Source organism: Gopherus flavomarginatus, chromosome 17 (assembly GCF_025201925.1).
Source record: "Gopherus flavomarginatus isolate rGopFla2 chromosome 17, rGopFla2.mat.asm, whole genome shotgun sequence".
NCBI lineage: Eukaryota > Metazoa > Chordata > Testudines > Testudinidae > Gopherus > Gopherus flavomarginatus.
Genome location: NC_066633.1, coordinates 9829725 through 9850166, shown reverse-complemented (window position 1 = coordinate 9850166; position 20442 = coordinate 9829725). Strand labels below are relative to the sequence as shown.

The 20442-nt window shown below is 44.6% G+C and overlaps 1 protein-coding gene across 1 annotated transcript in view; it reads right to left on the bottom strand.

The window, feature by feature from the left end:
* Positions 1–7144: 7144 nt before the first annotated feature.
* Positions 7145–20442, bottom strand: part of DDX31 (DEAD-box helicase 31) — a 68636-nt gene continuing 55338 nt past the window's right edge. Inside the window, exon 20 of the mRNA XM_050926631.1 lies at positions 7145–7524. Within this exon, the coding sequence (XP_050782588.1) occupies positions 7377–7524 (148 nt within the window). The 3' untranslated portion in view covers positions 7145–7376. The remainder of the gene's footprint in view (positions 7525–20442) is intronic.

The following is a 20442-nucleotide window of genomic DNA, read 5'->3' as shown; positions in this document are numbered from 1 at the left end:
CCTGGCCTTTGTAAGGAACATTTCTACTTGTGCAGGAATCGGGGTAGGTAGGGGGATGGCCCGGATGTGCTGACATGAAACATACAACATCTGTCCCCTAATCCGATCCATACTGAATGGCTCGGCACCCACCCCATGGCACCGACCTGTCGGATCGCCGCGTTCCGTAGCGGAAGAGGAGCCCTTTCACGCTAATCCAAGAGTGCTCAAAAGTATGTAACTAAGAAAAAATTGTAAATACTTGTGTGCAAAATGTATATGAATTATTTATTTGTGAACCCTGAGGACGTATTTGTGTAAGTGATTCTTGTAAGTCTGTATTCCCGGGTTCTCCTGTCTGGACTTCGCGAGGAAAAGAAGCGAAAGAGAATTCGGCTTTAAAGAGATCAGAAAAGAAAAACAAAAAACTCTGGTTCTCTTTCTCTCGCTCTTTTTTTAAATGTGGAAATAAACTTCTTTACAAACAAGCAGATCCAGCCATTCGCGGGATTTTTTATGCCCTTTACTCTGGCTGATCAAAGAAGCCAAAGAGAAAGGAAAGGAAAGGAAAGGGGGTGGGGGGAAAGGAAGTTTCCACGATTCTCACCCACAGGCAAACAGATTTTGGCCACTCAAAGAGGGGGCCTGATTCTGCTGGGCTGTAACTCAGAAGAAGTCACCGCTGATTTACACCCGTGTCAGAGGAAGGAGACTCGTCCCTGACTGCAAGGGAGTCGCTCCCGATTTCTACCCATGGGCAGAGGGGAATCAGGCCTTCTGACTCCAGAGCCACTCCTGATTTATACTGCAGCCGGATCAGCCCCAGAGCCACGGGAAACCCAAGCGGAGCCACAGTGCTGGCATGTGGGGAGCAGAGCCGGCAGCCCCCTCCCCATTGTCCCGGCCCCTCGCACCTTGCGGGGTGGTGGGTGGAGGAGCCCTGGCGCAGGGGTAGCCGCGGTCCTGGTGAATTATTAACGCTAATCTTAAGTGTGTAATTGCCTAAGTGCTTTAAATGATCGCTTCGGAAAATGGATTGTTTCCACCCTTTAAAAGTGTCGCTCATCTGGCTGCAGCCAGCGAGCCCAGCAGCTGGTCACCGGGACAGGCTGGGAGCGGCTACCCGTCCCGGGGACCTGACAGATGGGCTGCGAGGCTTAGCCCTGTGCCGCCCCCTCTCCCGCCCCCCAGCCAACCCGTGGGCCAGGCTCCTTGCACAGCTCCCGTCCGAGCGCACGCGACCCTTCCCGTGCAAAGGGCGGGGGAGGGGGGTGAGATGGGAGGCACATGGGGGGGGGAGAGACCCTAGTCTGCAGCAGGTCTTAGCCCCCCCCCCCCCCCGCCATCCCCTCCCCTACCCCAGCTCTGCAGACTTCTCAGCACAGAGCCCAAAGCCCAGCACCCATCATCTGTCACCCCCACCCCGGTGTCCCCAGGGCTGCAGCGTGGCGCGGGGGGGCTCCAATCCAAACCCACCCGCCTTTCCCCAGCCGCTAGCACCGCGCCCCGGGGTGGGGGCGGGCACCGGGATGGGACGGGACCCTACCTCGGGCAGGGCGAACTGCTGCTGATCAAGAACAACTAGCCCCTGCAGCAGGAGCGGCTACCACCGCAAGCCACGCTGGGAAAGAGGGCACCCGGCTAGGCCAGGGCTCTACATGTAAATAGCAACAATAGAGAACTGGAGAGCTCTAGGGGAGGATGTGGGGGGGAGAGGGGGAGAAGCCTTCGAAGAAACAACACCCAGAATCTCACAGGCCTGAGGAAAGCCAGATCCAGAGCTGACCCTGTTTCTACTCGTTTTTTTTTTATTATTCTTCCTGACAGTATGTCCGCATTGTTATAATTTTGCGAAATGCACAGCAACTAATTAAGTCAAGCAGCCCCCTTGCCTTTGTGGAGGGTGCTGTTTCTTTGCATCTGAATGGTGGGGTTTGGTAAATCCTCGGCTCTGTTTGGGAGGGATTGTCCCCAGCTCAGGGTTAATGAAGTGGGAAAGGAGTCTCTCAGAGCAGCATGCAAACAAAACTCCCCCATGCAAGAAACCCAGTCCAAAATCCTACATGGATTGACTTAAACCCGGGGGATAAGTGCTTTAAATTAATCTCATTGAATAAGAATGAGGCCAAACAACACTCTTTAAAATCATATTAAAAATCTATCAAAGGACAACTTGCACTGGGTGTGCTTTTCATTTTGTGAGAGTGAAGGCAGAGAGAATACAGCAACCTTCCTTACATTTACACAGCAGGAATGTAAATCAAAGACATTCTCTAATATTTAATTGTCCTTGTACCTCCTAGCAGATTCCACATCTTATGTTAATGAAGTACAAGGCTTCCCTACAAGTTTAGAATGGCAATATTTAAATTTGTTTTGCTAATTCACACCTGGAAGACGCTGGAAACCTCCATGGTAAAGTGAATTTTAACCAGCATTTTAAAATATTAACTAGCACGTGTTTGTGGTAAAATTACTGCAGTAGAAGAAACCAAGGCCACAGTCCAAAAGAAATATCAAGCTTAGCGAATAGGAACTGACCAAACTCGAGTCCTTCTGGTAAAGAAAGTGGAGAGATGTTGAAGTTTAGAGATGTTTCTTTAAGGGAGTTTTAACAGTCACAGTAAAAGAGAGTTTATTTTTCAAAATCACAATTTAGTGAAAACATCACACTGCGTATATGCCCTTTATAATAATGAAGTATATTTCCAACGTAAATAGCACCTTCTGCAAGAGGATCCCAAAGTAATTTGAAACTATTAAAACATTTCACCTCACTCTACCCTGCTGAGGTAGGGTATTATTGTCATTTTACAAATGGGGAAACTGAGGCACTGGGCAGGGGAAGAGATTGGCCAAAGGAGTCAGAGAGCAAGTTTGTGTCGGGGTAGACATAAAATTCAGCAGCTTTAAGTCTTAGTTCTGTGCTTTAGCCACAAGACTATCTTTCCCCAATATAGTGAAAATTGGAATGCAACGGTCCTCAGGACAGGGCCTGTTTTATTACTAGCTCTTTGGACGTCTTGCCAAGTGCAGCTGTGATCCTGGGCTCTACTCTAAAGCAAAGAATAAAAACCCTGGAGAATTCTTAGTGGAATTAAACCTGGTGCAATGGCTTTAAAACAAAAAATTATTGAAATCAAATGCTGGATGACACGTATCAGTCATGTGAAAGAACCCATCTACAAGTCTACAACTGTTCTAGTCCAAGGCTTATTTTTCCCCAAGGGTCAAGATTTTCCTTGACAAACATTTCATTAATGTGTTGCTTTCTGTTCACAGTTTGGGTTCTGAAACATCAACAAATGAGTACAATTGTCCAGCCTACTATAAAATGCAATCTAGGTTCCAAGCACAGAAAGGATCTTTTGTCCAACTTTGTGGTCCATCTTCATTCTTCGCTCTTTTGGTTTGAAGGGAGCTGTCTGCGGTAGGAATGGACGACAAGGGGGCTAACCCCAGCTCTCATTTAGAATGTGGTAAAACTGAAGCAACTCCATTAAAGTCAGAATTACTCTGCATTCCAGCCACTCTGTGTTTACGCTGTATCAGCAGTGATTCAATTAACGGCATATACATGCCAGTGGATTGCTAGTCTGTTCCTTTCTCAATGCAGGGACTGTCAATGATCCTTTCTAACAGTTGACTTCAGGTGTAAACAGGTGCAATCATTGTGTCAAATGCTGGAACAAGATCACAGCCTGAGTGGTCAGGCAGCAGCGAGGGATTCTCTGCAGAGGCTGAAGGAATACCCCACTTCCCTCCATTCCATACCACTGATCAGCAGAATCATCACTCTGCAGCAGCTCTCCATCAAAGGTATTTCTAAGGCACTATTACCTTAGCATCTAAGCACTGAAGAAAATTATGCTGAAGCACGAGTCCAGAACAAATGGTGTTTTTCTCTCTGCTCCCCTGGGTTACAGAGGAATGAGAATTTGGATGGGCAGGGAAGTTTTGCTGTTTTAATTACAGGCATTGTGCCTGGGGAAAGGTTTTATGGCAAAGGTGTGTCTCCAGCTTGGATCTGAACATGCTCAGCCTGATCGCCTCTGGAAAGGAAGCCCCAGGTAAAGCCTTACCACCAACACCACCTCCCCCTTCCAGCATCTGAGAGGTGAAATCTGGGGCATTTCAAATACCTGAGCAGTGTAGCTGTCTTGGAGGGTCTCAAAGGCAGTCTCTGCCAGACCAAGGCCCCAACCCAAAGGTATATGAAGAGAAGAACCTTGAATTCTCTTCTGAAGCGAATGGGGAGTCAGTGGAGATCAAAAGCACCCACGGGATGACGCACCAACTTCAGCTTTCTGGGAATGGTTCCACTTAGTCTCTGGGAGAGCAGAATTGCAAGTCTGCTCCAATTGTGCAGCACAACTGTACCAGTCCCACCCAGGCAGGGCCCTTTCTAACCTTGAAAGGAGAGTAGGATCTGGTACCTTATTATTGGTAAAGCACAAACGGTGTTCTTGGCCCTATGCCAGGCAAAGATGTGGTCACTGCCCCATGGATCTTACAATCTAAATAAACATAAGTCCAAAGATATAAGCAAGAAGGTGCACAAGCGTTTTTTAGAGTGAGAATTCCAGGCTCCATCCACATACCAGGAATAGAACTCCTTGACTGTAAGGGTATATATGAATGGAAATCTGAACTGTAGCATATCAGAACAGGTGGGATTAACTGAAAACTAAAAACAAGAGGCTTTATTACTTTTAAAACCAAACTCTGCTCTGAAATCAAACTAAAAGTCAATGGGACAACAAAGGCACCCTTTAAAATTTAAAAACCAGACAAATACACAGTAGAATTATGCTGAGGTTTTCACACAACGAGATAGAATATCTATACCAAGAGCAACACTCAGATACTGATTTATGTTAAATGTGGTTTAAATTTAGGTAAAATTATCTAAAGCTGCAACATGTGATAAACTAGATCAGAATACAGATTCTGGGACAGACAATGCAATCAGTTGGGGTGCATAGGTGTAACCGAGAGCAGAATTTAGCTATATATAAATCCACTCATAAATCCAGAGGTTTGCAGAAGGGACCTCAAGATCATGATCAGATAAATGTTTGACTTTTCTTTAAATATACATCTATTTCCTTTACCATTTTTTCTAATGATCACCCCCACCTTCCCTCCCAGAATCACTCAGCATTAATCCACAGCTACCAACTAAAGGACGGTGAGGCTCACAGAGAAAGGTATACAGGTAAAAAACCTTAATCGCTCACTGTTCCATCAAGCCCAGGACATGCCCCAATAACAGAGAGTGAGATTTCCTAATGTCTGACTGAGGTGCTGGCAGATCTTTGGTATTAGTATTATAAATTCACCAACAGTCTCTATTAATTCTCATATGACAGTCATCTTGGAGAAGGTCATACTTCCCCCCCCTTCATGCACAGGATCAATTCTCCCCAAGCTTACACTTTTTGCATCACACACTGAGTCATTTTCAGCCTCAGGTTATTTTTTAAACCCATCCCCTTCCCCTCCCCCAAATATCAGGAGGGTGGTTTATTTATTTAATTTTGATCTAATGAATCCTGATTACCCTCTGACTCTCTGCCCTTCACTTTATTTTACATTGGAGCATTTTTTTTCACATTCTTCTTTCTCAAAAACTACTGCTTTAAAACCAGGAAGTTACTGTTCAGTGATTACCCAGGAGGGAGGAGGGAAGAATTGTTCTGATTCTCAAGAGTTACACTCACTTGACCAAATAAATATTTTTGGATTGATTGCTCCCCTTCTGCAACACGGGACACAACTCACTGTTACTCTGCAGCACGTGTCATCACTTATCTCAGTGCCAAGTGGATATCATGCTGATTCGGGTACATTTTAAGCCCACTTTGCCCTGCTGTGAATTCTGTTTCATATATGTTCTTACACCACCCTCCTTGCTGTTCTATCTGAGCCCCTTATGGTAGTGCATTAGGTGACATGACTAACATCTGTCATGTGTAGTTTGTTCTCTCTCTCTCATCCTCTCCCCGGGGGAGAAATGTGTGCAGTGGAGCGCTCTGTTTTGGTAGGGTTTGTGTTTTGGTTGGAGTTTATTTTGTTTTTTAGTGTGTGTGTGTGTTGGCTGTGTGTTTTTCTTAGAGAAGGCAGACTGACAGAGTGAGCCTTGCACTTAGAGTGGAAGATGGTGAAGTTTGCAAAGGTCCGTAGTTTCAGTGGGGAACTCATTCTACAGTCTCAGACTAGGCCTTGAGAAAGCGCCATCTCCTGTACAGAATGACGATCTAATGGAATCCTGGCCCGACTGACATTACTGGGAGTTTTGCCATTGACTTCAAAAGGGCTAGGATTTATTCCAAATGCCAGGCAATCATGAATGGGCCCAATCACAGCCTCTCTCCGATCACACCACAAAGAACTCCCAGGAGTCCCCCCCCTCCTGGGTTCTGAGGAGGAATAAAATAAATAAAAGAAGGAAGAAATTCCAGCTTTTGGGTCTTTCCACTTCAAAGGCAAACAGAGGAACACAAGGAGACAAATCAATTAGCCTAGAATATGCTCCTGAAAAGGCGAAGAAAATAAATAAATAAGCTTGATCGATGCAAGGGACAGCTAAAGTCAATGTGCTTTTCAGAATGAGCAATAAAGCGCGCTACAAAATAATGGTATCGTTAAGTGTTAGAAATGCTCCTCACAGATTTTTCTGTGCTGACAAGCAAGACATATTACATGTGACTAAATCCTGAAGGATTCGGGGACAAATCCTACCTCTACGTTTTGCCCGAGAGAGGCGTAGGGAATGGAGCATTTGTCTATTTACACACAATCTTGTTCCCAAGTGATGGGGAGTTTTGCCATTCATTTCAATGCCATTTGGATCTAGCCCAAGCTCCACAGTTTGCTCAGGTCAGGCGAAGGCTTGGATACTAGCTAATCTCAGAATAAACAACTAAGATAGTAACATCCCGGCACTACTTCAGCTTTCTCTGTTAAAAAAACCCAAACAACTGGTTCCTATAGGCCTTTTAAACATCATAATTGCCCCAATGACCTCAGCTCCTATCTTAACCCATTTGATGGTCACTTTATTTTTTGGTGGTTGCACATTTCCCTCTACACTTCATTTGACTGCTCCACATTTTCTTTACAAAAACAATGGTCATGGTTTAAAACAGCAAAACTTAGAAACTTTGTGCATCTTCATGAAGCTGAATTTATTTGCAATGGAGCAATCTTGACTGAGAACAGAACATGTTTGATTTCGACTCTATTCAGGTCTTCTAGGGGCTCAGCTCTCTGAGGGTTTAGCCTTTTAAAAATTCTCTGTTAAATTCTGGTGCACTTCTGATTGTGTTGCATGCCTTCTGCCCCATGCATTCTCCAGAACTAGTTTCTGCAGCAAAGGGCTGGAAACTCCCAGTTCAGCTCAGCATTTTCTTGTTGCCAGGTTTCCCGTGTCCTTTCTTTCTCTTGACCTTGGATACACCAGAGTCCATCCCACTAGAGTATTCAGATCGCAAGATTTCAGCAAGGCGGCGTTTGCCTTGAGTTTTCCTGCGAAGGTCAGGCCTGGAAAGAAGAGAGCAAAGAGAAGGGGGTTAGATTTCTTTCCTTTTGAAATCCAGTTTGGTGGGTGACTTATTCTACAGCTGCGGAGGTGACAATCACGCATTAGCACAAGTATAGCTTCCTCTCCTTGATGCCTGTTTTGAAATTCTGTCTCATGCAGAATTAGATATTGTTGTGACAGTTTTTCATAAAAGTGGCAAAATATCATGCCATTTTTAAAAGGGAGCCTTTGTTCTGAACAAATGCTCTGGTGGGGGGGTAGGCGCTGACGGCTGAAGTGTGTGACACAGCAGTTTGCAAATAAAAAACCCAGCCTTAAGACACTGAGCAATGAAAACATTTTATAACAGAACTAAACCCTGTGCTAAAAAACCCCACCCCAATCCAAGACAATCTTTTCTGCCTGTAGCCCGCAAACAACACACACATCTCGTAGGGTTTTGTGGCAGATATGGCAATTTCCTGCAATATTCTGGAAAAACTTTATTGAACTAAATCTGAGTATCTTTGGAGTCCACTGCATGAAATACAAAGGTTCTGTATTATTGGGGGCCTGGCTGATCAAAGGACCACACTGAACAATACAGCAGACAAGAATGGTCTTTTGGGGCAATATGTATGAAGTGGGTTTCCTGAGAAATATCTAGGGGGAGGTGAATAAAAATTCCTGGCCTCCTCCCCAGGTATGCCAAAACCCACCCTTTTGAAGCTATGCCCCAAGGAAGGGACCATATGATGATCTGTTCCTGGAATTGGAAGATCAAGTTGCATAAGGGAAAAGTATGCATGGGTGTGCTTGTTATGAACTTGTAAACACAAGGCTTTGAAGGACTGATTCCTACCAGAGCACCTGCAGGAGTTGGCGGGCAGGGTGATCTTGAGTAAGTAAGTTTATTAAGCTCTTTTATTCTTTTAAAATGTTTTCTCTCGGATTCTTTCACCTTAAGAATACATGTGCTTGCTTAGAAAGACCTGTGTGCTAACTTATACATGCGGGCAATTATGCCACTTACAGCCTCTGAAGAGAGAGCCACCGATGCTGGCCTGTTTACACACACTGGCTTGCGGGCAATAACACAGTATAGGCACAGAATTGTGCAGCCTGGAAATACCCCAGCCAGGAAGAAGAGAAATGCAGGTCTCTACCCAAGAGAGGTGATGGCTGATGAGCCGGATCACTGAGGGGTAAGACAGGTACAGTTGCCTGGAACTCTGACAGCTTCCGCACCAGAGACTGTTGCAAAGGCAACTGTATTCTGACTGGCTGCTACATTCCAAAACGAATCTGCTAGTGGTTCTATAGGCTCTGCCACTGTCCTGCTCTGTGACCTTGGGCAAGTCACCTCCCCTCCTGGGGCTTCTGTTTATCCTCCCAGCCTTTAGCTGTCTTGTCTGTTTAGAGTGTAAGTTCTTCAGGGCAGGAGCTATCACTCACTATGTATCTGGACAGTGCCTAGCATAGTGAAGCCCCTGCTGTGGTAGGTGCCTGTAGGTGCTAGAGTGATATAAGTAATAAATAGTAATAACAGATCTCAAAGCCCATTGCAAAGCAGGTAAGAATGTATCTGCTCCTCTACAGGAGGTGATGGTATACAACAGAAACCTTGTGCATACTCTGGCAGTGATACTCATTTATATACAGGGGTATACATTAGACTAGAGCCTTAGAAACCATAGTCGTTCAGTCTTGCATTTTGTGTTATGCTATCTTCCAAGTGCCAGGGTGGGAAACTGAGGTACAGAGGTGAAATGACTCACCCAAAGTCACGTAATGAGTTGGGGAAAAGCCAGGAATAGAACCAAGGAGTCTTAGCATGCAGTCACCTACTTTTACTCAGGCAGTAACTTTAGTCACCGTTTACTTATTTAGGTGAGTTTCTCAACATATGATGAAGTTTCTGACTGACACTTTCATTGCATCTCCAAGCACTTACTACAGTAATTTGAGTATTACTGGGCAACAAATAAGTTTACTTAACAACACAGAACTATTTGCTGCTGAGGACAAGTAACCTACCAGTAGCCGCCAGGCTGAATTTCAGCTCAGCAGGGAGGTTGTACAGCACTTTATTATCAATCAGGTGAAATCACTGCCCAATTAGTAAATCAATACCCCCTGCTACAGTGATCAGCTGTAGAGGGACAGGCGTGGAATGGGAATGCAGGAGAGGAGAGGCTGCTTCCTGTAACCAGTGCCACAAATCGATGGAGCTGTGCTGTAGAACCTACACTAATCATTAAGAAAAATACAGCACTGCTGTTGTCGGGACCCTATTTAAAGAAGAGGAAGAGCCATAGGCAGTAGTAATAATCTATAGCAATACTAAATTTGGAAGGTCAGGATCACCGGGCCAGATTCTGATCTCAGTTTCACCAGAGTAAATCCGGAAACTCCACTGACTTCCAAGTTACTAGGGTCTCATCTATAAGAATAGCAGCATCCAGATGACCACAGTGAGGAAGGATGGCTTTGTGGTTATGACACTGGGCTGTGGGCTCAGAGCTGGATTCAGTCCTTGACTCTGCCACAGACTCCCTCTGCAATGCTGGGCAAATCACTTAATTTCACTGTGCCTCAGCTCCCCCAGCTGCAAAACAGGGACGATAATACACCCCCTGTCACTCCACACCCTGTTGTACAGCTACATTCATGAAGGTTTGTGGTGCCCCCAGATACTATGGTGAGGGGCTCTGCAGAAAGGCTCACAACTGCATAACACATTTGTAGTAGATACAGAACCAGTGTTCCCATAACTTGGGGACTGTCCAAGGTTTCTTTCTGTGATCCAGCACCTAGACATGACAGGCTCTTGAGCCCTAACCAGGACATATCATGATGGGCAGAGAAATCCACAGCCTGTTAAATTCCTCCTTCCAGAACAGCCATTCCAAAAGCAGCCATCCGCGTTTGAGGTAGAGTTCTGCAAACCCAGGTAACTTAGGGGCACTGGTAGGAACAGGTTTCTCAACACACAGACCTATCCCAATTCTCTGAAATGCCAAGATTTTAGCACAGTTCAGAGAGGAGAAGAAAACATTTAAATGGATTAAAAAACCCCATCCTCTCTTTCATTAGATGGAGTAAAATGTGAAAGGGTCAGAAAATGTCGTAGTTCAGGGCACAAGATAGACACTAAGTGTCGGGGTTAGGAAGAAACTTCCTCTATAAGCAAGTCAGTCCATTAGCTGTTCATTATGGGGTTCCTTGTACTGTCTTCTGAAGCATTTGGACCTGGCTGCTGTCAGAGGCAGGATGCTGTTTAAGATGGACCGTGGGCCTGGTCTAGTCTGACAATTCCTATGTTCCTACTGTATCTGATCTTCGCAGCGTTTGGACTCTGGCCAAGAATCACCTAAAGCAATCTTGGATCAGAGGCACTAACTGGGACAGATGTCAAGAGCTCGTTCCATCGACTTTTCAGAGGCATAGTTACACCCTGATTTCCAGTGCCAGGCTGGTTAAAGGTCTAAGCATTGCTCTGGGCTACACAGCTAGGAACTTGGCACCCTCTATCCAGAGACAGCCCTGGTTCCTGTTCTTTCTTGTCAGGCATCTAGAAGATGGTTTTAGTGTTGCCAGGTGATAGGTAAGATCAAAGTCCCTCTGGAGTCCCTCTAATCATGTCATTAAGAGGGTGGGGACAAAGCTGTGTTTGTGCAGTGGGGCAGGGGTGGAGGGACAAGGAGGGGAGAGAGAGAGAGAAGTCCATAATTGTGTGGTGTCATTTGGGGAATAAACCTCCACACTGGTAGGTATAAGAGACCACACTTAAAACTGCCTGTGCACACCTGTAATTAAATTGTAGCCTTGGAGAACAGGGCACCAGGAGCCTCTGAAGAGAGATAATTATGGGAGCAGAGGAAATGGCCTAAAATGGTTTGTTTTATCCTGAGCAAAGATGAAGGTGGCCGGATGCGGCCAGTTTTCAAAAGAGGAAAAAGCTCAGCACTCCAGGGGATGCAATAAGCCAGAGTCATTTGACGCACACTAAGTATAATAGGCGATTCCCACATCACTCTGAATACAAAACCAGGCTAGTATCCAGAGGGGTTTATCAGTGTAAGAAGCTGGCAGCCAGGTCAACCTCATACACCCCTTGCCCCCGACATTTCTGAAGTCTCTGTAAAGTGCCCAGTGCTGGAGTGTGAATTCAGGAGGACATCCCCGTCCCTACATCTTGGTTTCTCTTTCCAAATGAGAGAGAGATAATGTAGAACTGACACAACAGAAAATAAATGGAAAAGTTGCGGGGCCTTTGGAGGAAAAAAAGACAAGAGAAAACAACATACTAGAGTGGAAAAATTAGGCAATTTGAAAATTTTCTTCCCAGTATTCATCACTCTTAAAAATAACAGTTTCCTCCCATCCCCACCTTGACCCACAATGCGAGAGCCACCACCCCCCAGAATGCTACCTCCATGCAGGCAGTCAGGCAGCTCCTAAATGAACAACAACCTCTCCTCCCCTCAAAGCAAAATCCAATGCCTGTTCCTGGACTCGTATCTTCCAAGCACCATCCTTCAGCCTAGCTGCTCTGAAGCCTGTAGTACCATTGCTTGGTGCAAGAAATATAACCCCTACTTTGAGCACCCCAGCAGACCGTACCAGGCATGAATCATCATTTTCACACTGTCTTGGGCATTTGATGGCTTTGCAAGTGGAGTGGATTCAAATGTTTATCACCTTCTGGACTCCAAGGCCACTGATGGTAAAATGCAGAGGGAAAGGAAAACCAGGGAAACATCCAACAGAAATGAGTTGTGACACAGCCGAGATCCAAAACAAGACTAGTGCTGCTGACGCTTTGCACCAAACCAAGTTTCGGAATATTTCAGCAGCTGCTGAGACCTTCTGGACAACTGAGAGGAAGAAACAGGAGTGAGACGGGCACAGGAGAGTGGGGAGAATACCCAGAAACTGTTCTGCTTCTCTATAATTTCTGCTTTTATCTGCCCATTTGAAGCAATCATCTGCTCCTGAGATTTGTTCTCAGTCTCCAAGTCATAAGAGCCACCTGTGACATCAGAAGGTAGAAAAAAATATGTAATCGAGTCAGTCAGTCTTGGGAATTCAACAAGAGAATTAAGATGACGCGAGTCTAAAGAAGAATGTTTCCCCCCGCCCCCAATGTTCTCCATGATGCGTTGTTTCTCATTCCCAATCAAGGCTTTGGCTGTTTCAAACACAAGATAAAAAGCGAATACCAAACTGAACAGAGATTTCACTGCTACTGTTCTAAAGATTCCCCGCAGTTTAAAGAATCAGTATTGTTTTGCACAACAGAGAGAACAATTCTCAGGAGAGCTGCCACTGTGCTCCCTGAGAGACATCCACCATGATGGAGTCACCTGGAACACCATGACAACATGCACACCTCTTCTGGGTTTAGAGCCTTCTGATTTATGGTGCAACCCTCTTTAATCAAGAAGTGTTCCGGGGATGTAAAGGATTTAGAGAAATGACAGAGGAGCTGAAGTCCAAATGCTGGTGTCCAGGGGACATGACTGTGATGAAGATAAGAGAACATTTTGGGTGTTCAGAATTCAGATAACTGGGGTCCTATTGGAAACACAGTAATGGATGGATAAAATTAAAACAAGAGAGGGAAAAATACTTTAAGAGAGGTTTGCAAAGGGTTGTCATTTTATTGTTTTTTTTTTTAAATTATGGTAACATCAACAATATGCTCAACTGTCTTCTTCACTGTATAGCTAGCAGTGGTTCTCAACCTATTTACCATTGTGGGCCATATATGCAGCTCTCTATGCGTTATATGGGGTACATACACATTATATATATATATATATATATATATATATATATATATACACATACACACACACACACACACACACACACATATATACACACTACCTGTACGGCCCTGAGGATGTCACATGGGCCGCAGCTGTGTGCTGATTGGGTTGCAAATGGACCGCGAGCCATGGGTTGAGAACCACTAGTCTAGGAGAATCTAGCACAATTTAGCCCTGATTCTTGACAGAGAATGCTAGATGCTACTACTGCTGTCCATTTACTCACTGGAACACACAATTCCTGCTCCCAAAATATTTACTAATCTAGAAATAAATTTATAATCTAAGATTATAATTTTGGGGTGTGATTTTCAAAAGAGCTAAAATGAAGCACAAGTCCCATGGGACGGAATGAGACTTGTGCTCTCAAACCTACTAGGCATTTTTGAAAATCCCACTGTCGCTTTCTACAGCCGTCTTCTGATACCATGAACTCAGTGGCACATTAGCTCCAGAGTTTGCTTTGCTCTCACTGAACCATGGAGTAATAAATTCTGAAGTGACTCTAGTGTTCCCTATTTGGCTCTCAAATTTGTGCATCAAAGTCCTGAATATCCAACAGAGAAGGCTACTTCTGTCAGATTCAATTTGCTAGAATATGCAAAATATGCTCATGGTTTGAGAATATCAAACAAACATTCATCGTTGGAAAGGACTAAGAGAGAGAGACAGAAAAAAAATCTGAAGCTATCCGTAATTTTCACACTAACATTTTAACATGATATGTTTCATTGATACTTTTATTTAATTGAAGAACTATGCAGAACGCTCATCTCTGATTCAAAAACCCCTAGATGCTGGATTAGTTGAAGGGCACATATTTGGGAGAATACTCTTGTTCCTGGGCCATAATGAGAAATCTGGTAACTCCAAGAAATCCTTCTGATAACGTCTTTATCACCTCTTAACTGTGAATAAGCTCACTCTCAGTGATCTTCCTTCAACTTGTTCAGCACTGCCTGCTCTTTCTTTGTCTTGAGCTGTGTGAAATCCTGGTGCAATGCAATGCAACAAGTCACAATGACCTTTAACCAACACATGTAGGTTGTAGCAACCCAAGAAGTTCCCAGAATTGCTCCAGGTTTAGAAAGTGTATCAAGTTCTGATGCACAGACTTAGAACTCATGGTGTGTCTTTGGAGAAGAACTGAGCGGACTGTATAATTTATCAGAGAACATTTCAACGTGGATCATGCCATCAATCTGCTTGACAGCATCTCCAACAGCTAATTCCATCCTGCGGCTGAACTTCTGCCAGGCAACAGGGCTGGGATACCTCTGGGCCAAGGCTGTTGCAACACCTGCTTTTTCTACCTATCATGTTGGATGAGCCATCTGCAGCCAAGGCAACCCAGGCTTTTTTGGGCAAAGAATTCATCAGTGATGCTGCGCTCCTTTCGACAAGTCAACAGATGGCCTACGTACAACGTCATCAGCTGATGCAAAGAAGCTTGGTAAGATACAGGGAAAATATCATTGGATCACACTGAGTATCGATTGTCGTTCTGCTGCAGAAAACGTTAACCAATAAAGAACTCAACCTTAGAATTATCTAGGTTGATCACACTATAGCTGTACGTAAGAGAACTGACAGATCCCTCACTTATCAACCATCCCCTATTCTTCTCCTTATGGAGACAGGATGAAAAATGCCACTGGAGAGCTGTTCACCACACAGAACCCTGGCCTCTGTCTACTCACTCCCTTGGCCTAACAGGCAGGAGAGACTCTTCAAATAGAGAGAGGTGTTCAGTGGGTCATTGCAATTTTTTGGCTCCACCTGCTTGCCTTAGAACACTGCAAAGCTAAAAGATGGAGCAAAGATTCTGTATTGCAGCTTTGGTGGGATAAGACAGGCATTCAAAGAGCACCTCCTCTGCATCGCATGCATATGATGATTATAAAGCATACTCTGCTTTCAGGACAAACCTTCTGCTAGCATCATGATGCTGGTAAGAAGGACTTGCCTGTTTTGCTTGAAATACCGTGCGGAATGACTGTGCATTAGTCTCTATTGACTAGCTCCTCTCCTACCGGCCATTCCTCCTGCATTTTTTGGATCAACTTTGAATTTCTGAGTCTGGTTCCAGCCCTTCTCTTGTATCTTACATTTGGTCCTGTTTGCCTTTCTGCAGAGCAGACAGTCGATCAACCAAACTGAGAGAAATCCCTCAATGGGCAAAACTCCAGATTTGCCTTTGACTAATTAAGTGATATTAAGGAAGCTGTAAATGCCACACACAAATTGGCAGGCAAGCTGCTTCTAATGATTAGATTATTGCTTCGTAGCAAGGCTGCAGCTGTATCTTCCTATGAGAGCCCTTTTGTTAAAGGAGCCAGTCTTTTCAAGGTTGTCAATGCCAAGGAAAAGTTCAAAGGTGGCACGCCAAGGATACCAAAAAAAAAAAAAAAAAAGGTCCCAGTTTGCATCCCATTCTGCTCCCCAATACCTGGGTGTGGGCGCACTGTCTAGCGATCAGGAGAAGGATATGATTTGGGGTATAATGTATCGCTCCAAGGAGAGTTAGTATAACTGACCACTACGTAGTCCATGTCAAAGTGCTCATCAGATGAACATGCATAGCAACACCACTACTTAGAGGAGGGGAGCTAGAGGAGAGACCAGCTGATCAATGTTCCACAGCAACGGTGATGTACATGGGCACAGGCATTTTCACCCGTGTCTCATCTAATTCTGAGAAGGCTTTCATGACACTGTGGTACAAAACACCTGAGCCCTGTCTGTGCTAATGCTTTAATCTCTGGTGGCACAGGTACAGATGCAGCATAGCTGAGAAACAGGTACTCATTCTCCTAATGTAGACAAAGCCAAATGGCCCAAACCACTGACGTGCTGAACACCCAGAGCTCACTTTGAAGTCACTGGGAGTGGAGGGAACTGAGCACCCCACCCAGTCTGGGCCCTTAGTGGGGAAGGAAAATGTAACAGACCGACTCGCCATCCAACTGGCCAGCGTGCTAGGCACCTTACAGACCTGCTAGTCTGACCTTTGCACTAAAACGCTTGTCATCTAAAGAAGAGCTTTTAAACCTTTCTACCTACCTAGCTACTTAGACAGCCCCACTGTAATACCTCGGGCATCAAATTAATGAATGCATTTATCCTCACATCACCTCTATGAGGGATTATTATCTTCATGTTACTGATGGGGAACGGGGACGCAGAGAGATGATGTGACTTGATTTAGCAAACTGAACTCTGGTCTCTGGAACCACAGCCCAGTGCCTTAACTACAAGGCCATACCTCTTCCCTTTCCCTGAAGCAACAATTAATGGACACTGCCAAAGGCCCTGGTGATGACACTTTGCTCACGGTGTTCTAGAACCATTAATTAAATTAAGCCTCATAAAGATCCCTATGAGGCAGGCAACACAGACTAGTGGGCTGATCGAGTAAGTCCTATGTTCTTTATAACTCTTCATTTGTTACTCTATGTTCTGTTCCTTATTTTAACACCCCCTTTCCTCCCCTCCCTAAAAGAGACAATATTCAAATATCAGCCTTTAATGTTAAATGGAATCATTGTAATTGACTTAGAAGTTGGTGGTGCCCATGATTTTTTTGTACTTTTGTAACTGAAAAATGACTTCAGAGGAGCAGAGAATTCCCAGTCCAGCTTGGCAATCAAGCAGCAGCACTCCCCATCCTGATTATCCCACATACAGTCCCTCACACAAAGAAAATAACTGGATGGATCTGGAACAGCATTCAGGCACAAAGGAACATGGGAACTGCCAGCCTGGATCAGACCCGAGGTCCATTACGTTCGATGTATAGTCTCATACAGTGGCCAGCACCAGCTGCTTCAGAAGAAGGTATAAGAACCCCTCAATAGGCAGATGGGATGTAATCTGCCCCCATCCCTCATGAAGGTCTCATCAGATCCCTAACAGAGACTGGCTTAACCCTAAAGTGTTAGGTATTTTCCCCTTCCAAAACTTTTTTTTTTTTTTTTTGGCTGCATTAATTATAACAACTCTAGCTATTCCTATTAACTATATAAACAGCCAATCCTTCTTTCAATCTTGGTAAGTTTGTGACCTCAATGACATCACGTGGCAAAGAGTTTCATCGTCTCTGACAGGAGAGAACACTGCCAACTCCTCCTATACAACTTCTAAATAAATGCTGCATTTCAACATCCAAGAAAATCCTGAGTATTATTTTAATACAACATGCTATCTTCAGAATGAAGTCTTGCAAAGAATGGTATTGTTAAGGGGCTGTTCAGTTTATACCAAATGGTTTATGAAGTGTACTAGCAAGTGTAAGAGACAGAGAAAACGAATGTGTGTATTCAGGATAAAAAGAGCGTGATACAGCATATCAGCATTTACAACAAAACGAACACCTGGCTGCCATGTTGTCAGTTTTTGGCTTTTCTACCTGGTCTCTCTAAGGTGATTAAGGAAGGATGTTTGGAAAAAATGAAAAAAAAACCTTGTCTTTGTCCGTTTAATGACCCTCTCCCCTTCACTTTATTTCTCTATTTCTTTCTTTTTCTCTGGGCTGTTTGTTCTTTATTCTCCATGCAAGTGGTGAGAGATGGGACTTTGGTTTGCAGACTACTGAAAAGATATCGGGTGTTTGGACACAATGTGTAATTACCATATGACAACCAATGCCTGCAGTATCACATGATAAACACTATGAAAAAGAAAGTCTGTTCAATGGCTGTGCTGCTATTATTTCAAGCCTGTATTTTACAAGTAATTAAAAAAAATCAAAGGCAAAATTCTGATTTCAGTTACACCAGTGTAAATCCAGAGTAACGCTACAGAAATTAAGTGTTTCTCTGGATTTACATTAATGTAACAGAGAGCAGAAATTGAACCTATATTCACTACTCTTTTCACTATAAATTCTAATATAGCCTCTCTCTCGCATGCACACAGAGAGAAAGTTAATTAAAAAACAAGGTTCTGCAGAACAACAATTGTTATACAGGGCAACTCTGGTTATTTTGTGGAGTCTTTATTTTCCAGCTGCCCCAAGTTTTGAAATCTGGAGTCTGAGCCGTGACCGGCCTGTGCAAAGCCTGCTCACTTTCTCTGACCTGCAATTATACAAATCCATGAGCACATGAGCGTTCAAGTCACTCTTACGCCATTTGTTCTAACGCCCCCCCATTGCCTCATGCTACCTACTGTATCTTCAGCCTGTCTATACTCTAACGGGATGGGAGGCTTGGGGAGGAGGAATGCCACCTAAAGAGGCACACAACAACAGAAAAAGTAGCTGTAACAGAGTAGCAACATCACAGGAACAGAGAGAGGCATTGTCAGGGGCCGAGTAATCCTGTGACACACTGCTGTCAGTCATCACTTGGCTCCCCGCTGGGCCAGCAAGACATCAAAGCCCGCCCCATACCATCTTACATGCTCTTTATCGGCTAAGCAGGCTATTCTTCCCTAAATAAAGCCCTGTTAAATCCCTGGCTCACAAGGGCATTCCTGTCCTGTTGCCCATCTGCTGGCGAGGGTCAGTTGAAGCAGGAGGCAGAGCCCCGGCCTATCCCCGGTGGCTTCTCAAAGCGAGGACAATGCTGTCTCCAACTTTTTTTTTTTCCCTCTCCCCACCATCTCCTTCCCCTCCCCCCTTGCTTTTTCCAGTGTCTGTGCATGAGCTGGAGATGACACAGGCCTACAAACCATTATGTGGAGTAGTACTTTAAATGAACGGCAAACACTTGCTAATATGAGTTTGCAGCAACCATTACACAGAAAGAGTCCAACAGACATTTATTAACGAGAAGAGACTTTCTTCCTTTTAAACACAGCTACCGTTTAGTGGCAAGCGATTACTGGGAGCGACTCCTCTGCTGTGGCTCCTGAGCAGGACCGTGGCGCCAATATTTCCTCCTTTCCAAGCGGAAAGGCCTTCATTTGTCTGGGATCAACTGGAAACACCAACAGTCTGATTTTCAGAGGTGCCAAGCACCCGCAACACTGCAAGTTAATGAGAGCTATAGGGGCTCAGCGCCGCTGACAACCAAGCCCTCTGTGGCTCAGGTTGGTCACACAAGAACTGAGACAGTCCAAATTAGGCCCTGTCTACACACAAAAGTTGTACCACTTCAACTATACGGGTATGAATCCTCTAGTGTGGATGCAGCAATACTGGTATAAAAGAGCTTATAGCTTATGCCTGTAAGGAAAGGGAAATAAGCTATTAAAGGCACCTTTACACCAGTCTAACTTAAGTGCTCAGTAGGGCATGAGTAGAACCATAAAACAGTTTGAAAAAAAAATATCACTCCCCTAACCAACATAAATATACCAGCACAAGAACTGTGTACAGACCGGGCCTTTCTGGGAAGAACAGGCTTTGTGTACGGCAGACAGCAGGGGTAGGAATGCATAAAGCACTGGATGAACCAGAGCTGCCTGGGTCTGATCAAACACAAATTGCCGTCAGCTCTCTAAAAAGCAAGGGTGGCTGATCCATCCTTCCCCAGTCTGGCAGACAAATTCAACCTTCACCAGCAAACCCAGGAGGCTTCTTCAGCCCAGTCTGCATTACAGGATGAACCCGCAACTAAACCCAGAGCCAACGCAACAGGTCTGTGCAACTCTTGATTTGCTGACAAACAACTATCAGTCTATTTATTAACAATGAGTCATTTGGACTGATTCAAACTTGCTGAAAGTCTGGAGTGTTTAAAGCCGTGGTTGTAGTTTAACCACTAAGCCTTGTCTATACCAGGCTTTTTCTTAACTTCCCAAAGTTGCACTGGCACCAATGAGGCACTGTCCACAGTAGGAACAGTGAGATTGCCAGTGTAACGGTAAAGGAGCAAATCCTGAAAGAAGATGAACTGAGGAAGTGCAGATGCAGGACACCTCTGGGGATCTGGCCCAAGAACATTGTTAGCTGTAAGTGACAAGTAACATTTTGTGATCATCAGATTTATAAAGTACTTTACAAATATTAATTAAGCCTCACAACCGTCTCACCTGCATCATCCTCATTTTACCAGCGATGACACGGAGAAGCTAAGGTCAACATTTTCAAATCTGGGGGGCTAGATTCTCAGCTGGTGTAAATGGGCATAACTCCCAAGGCTTCCTATGATACTG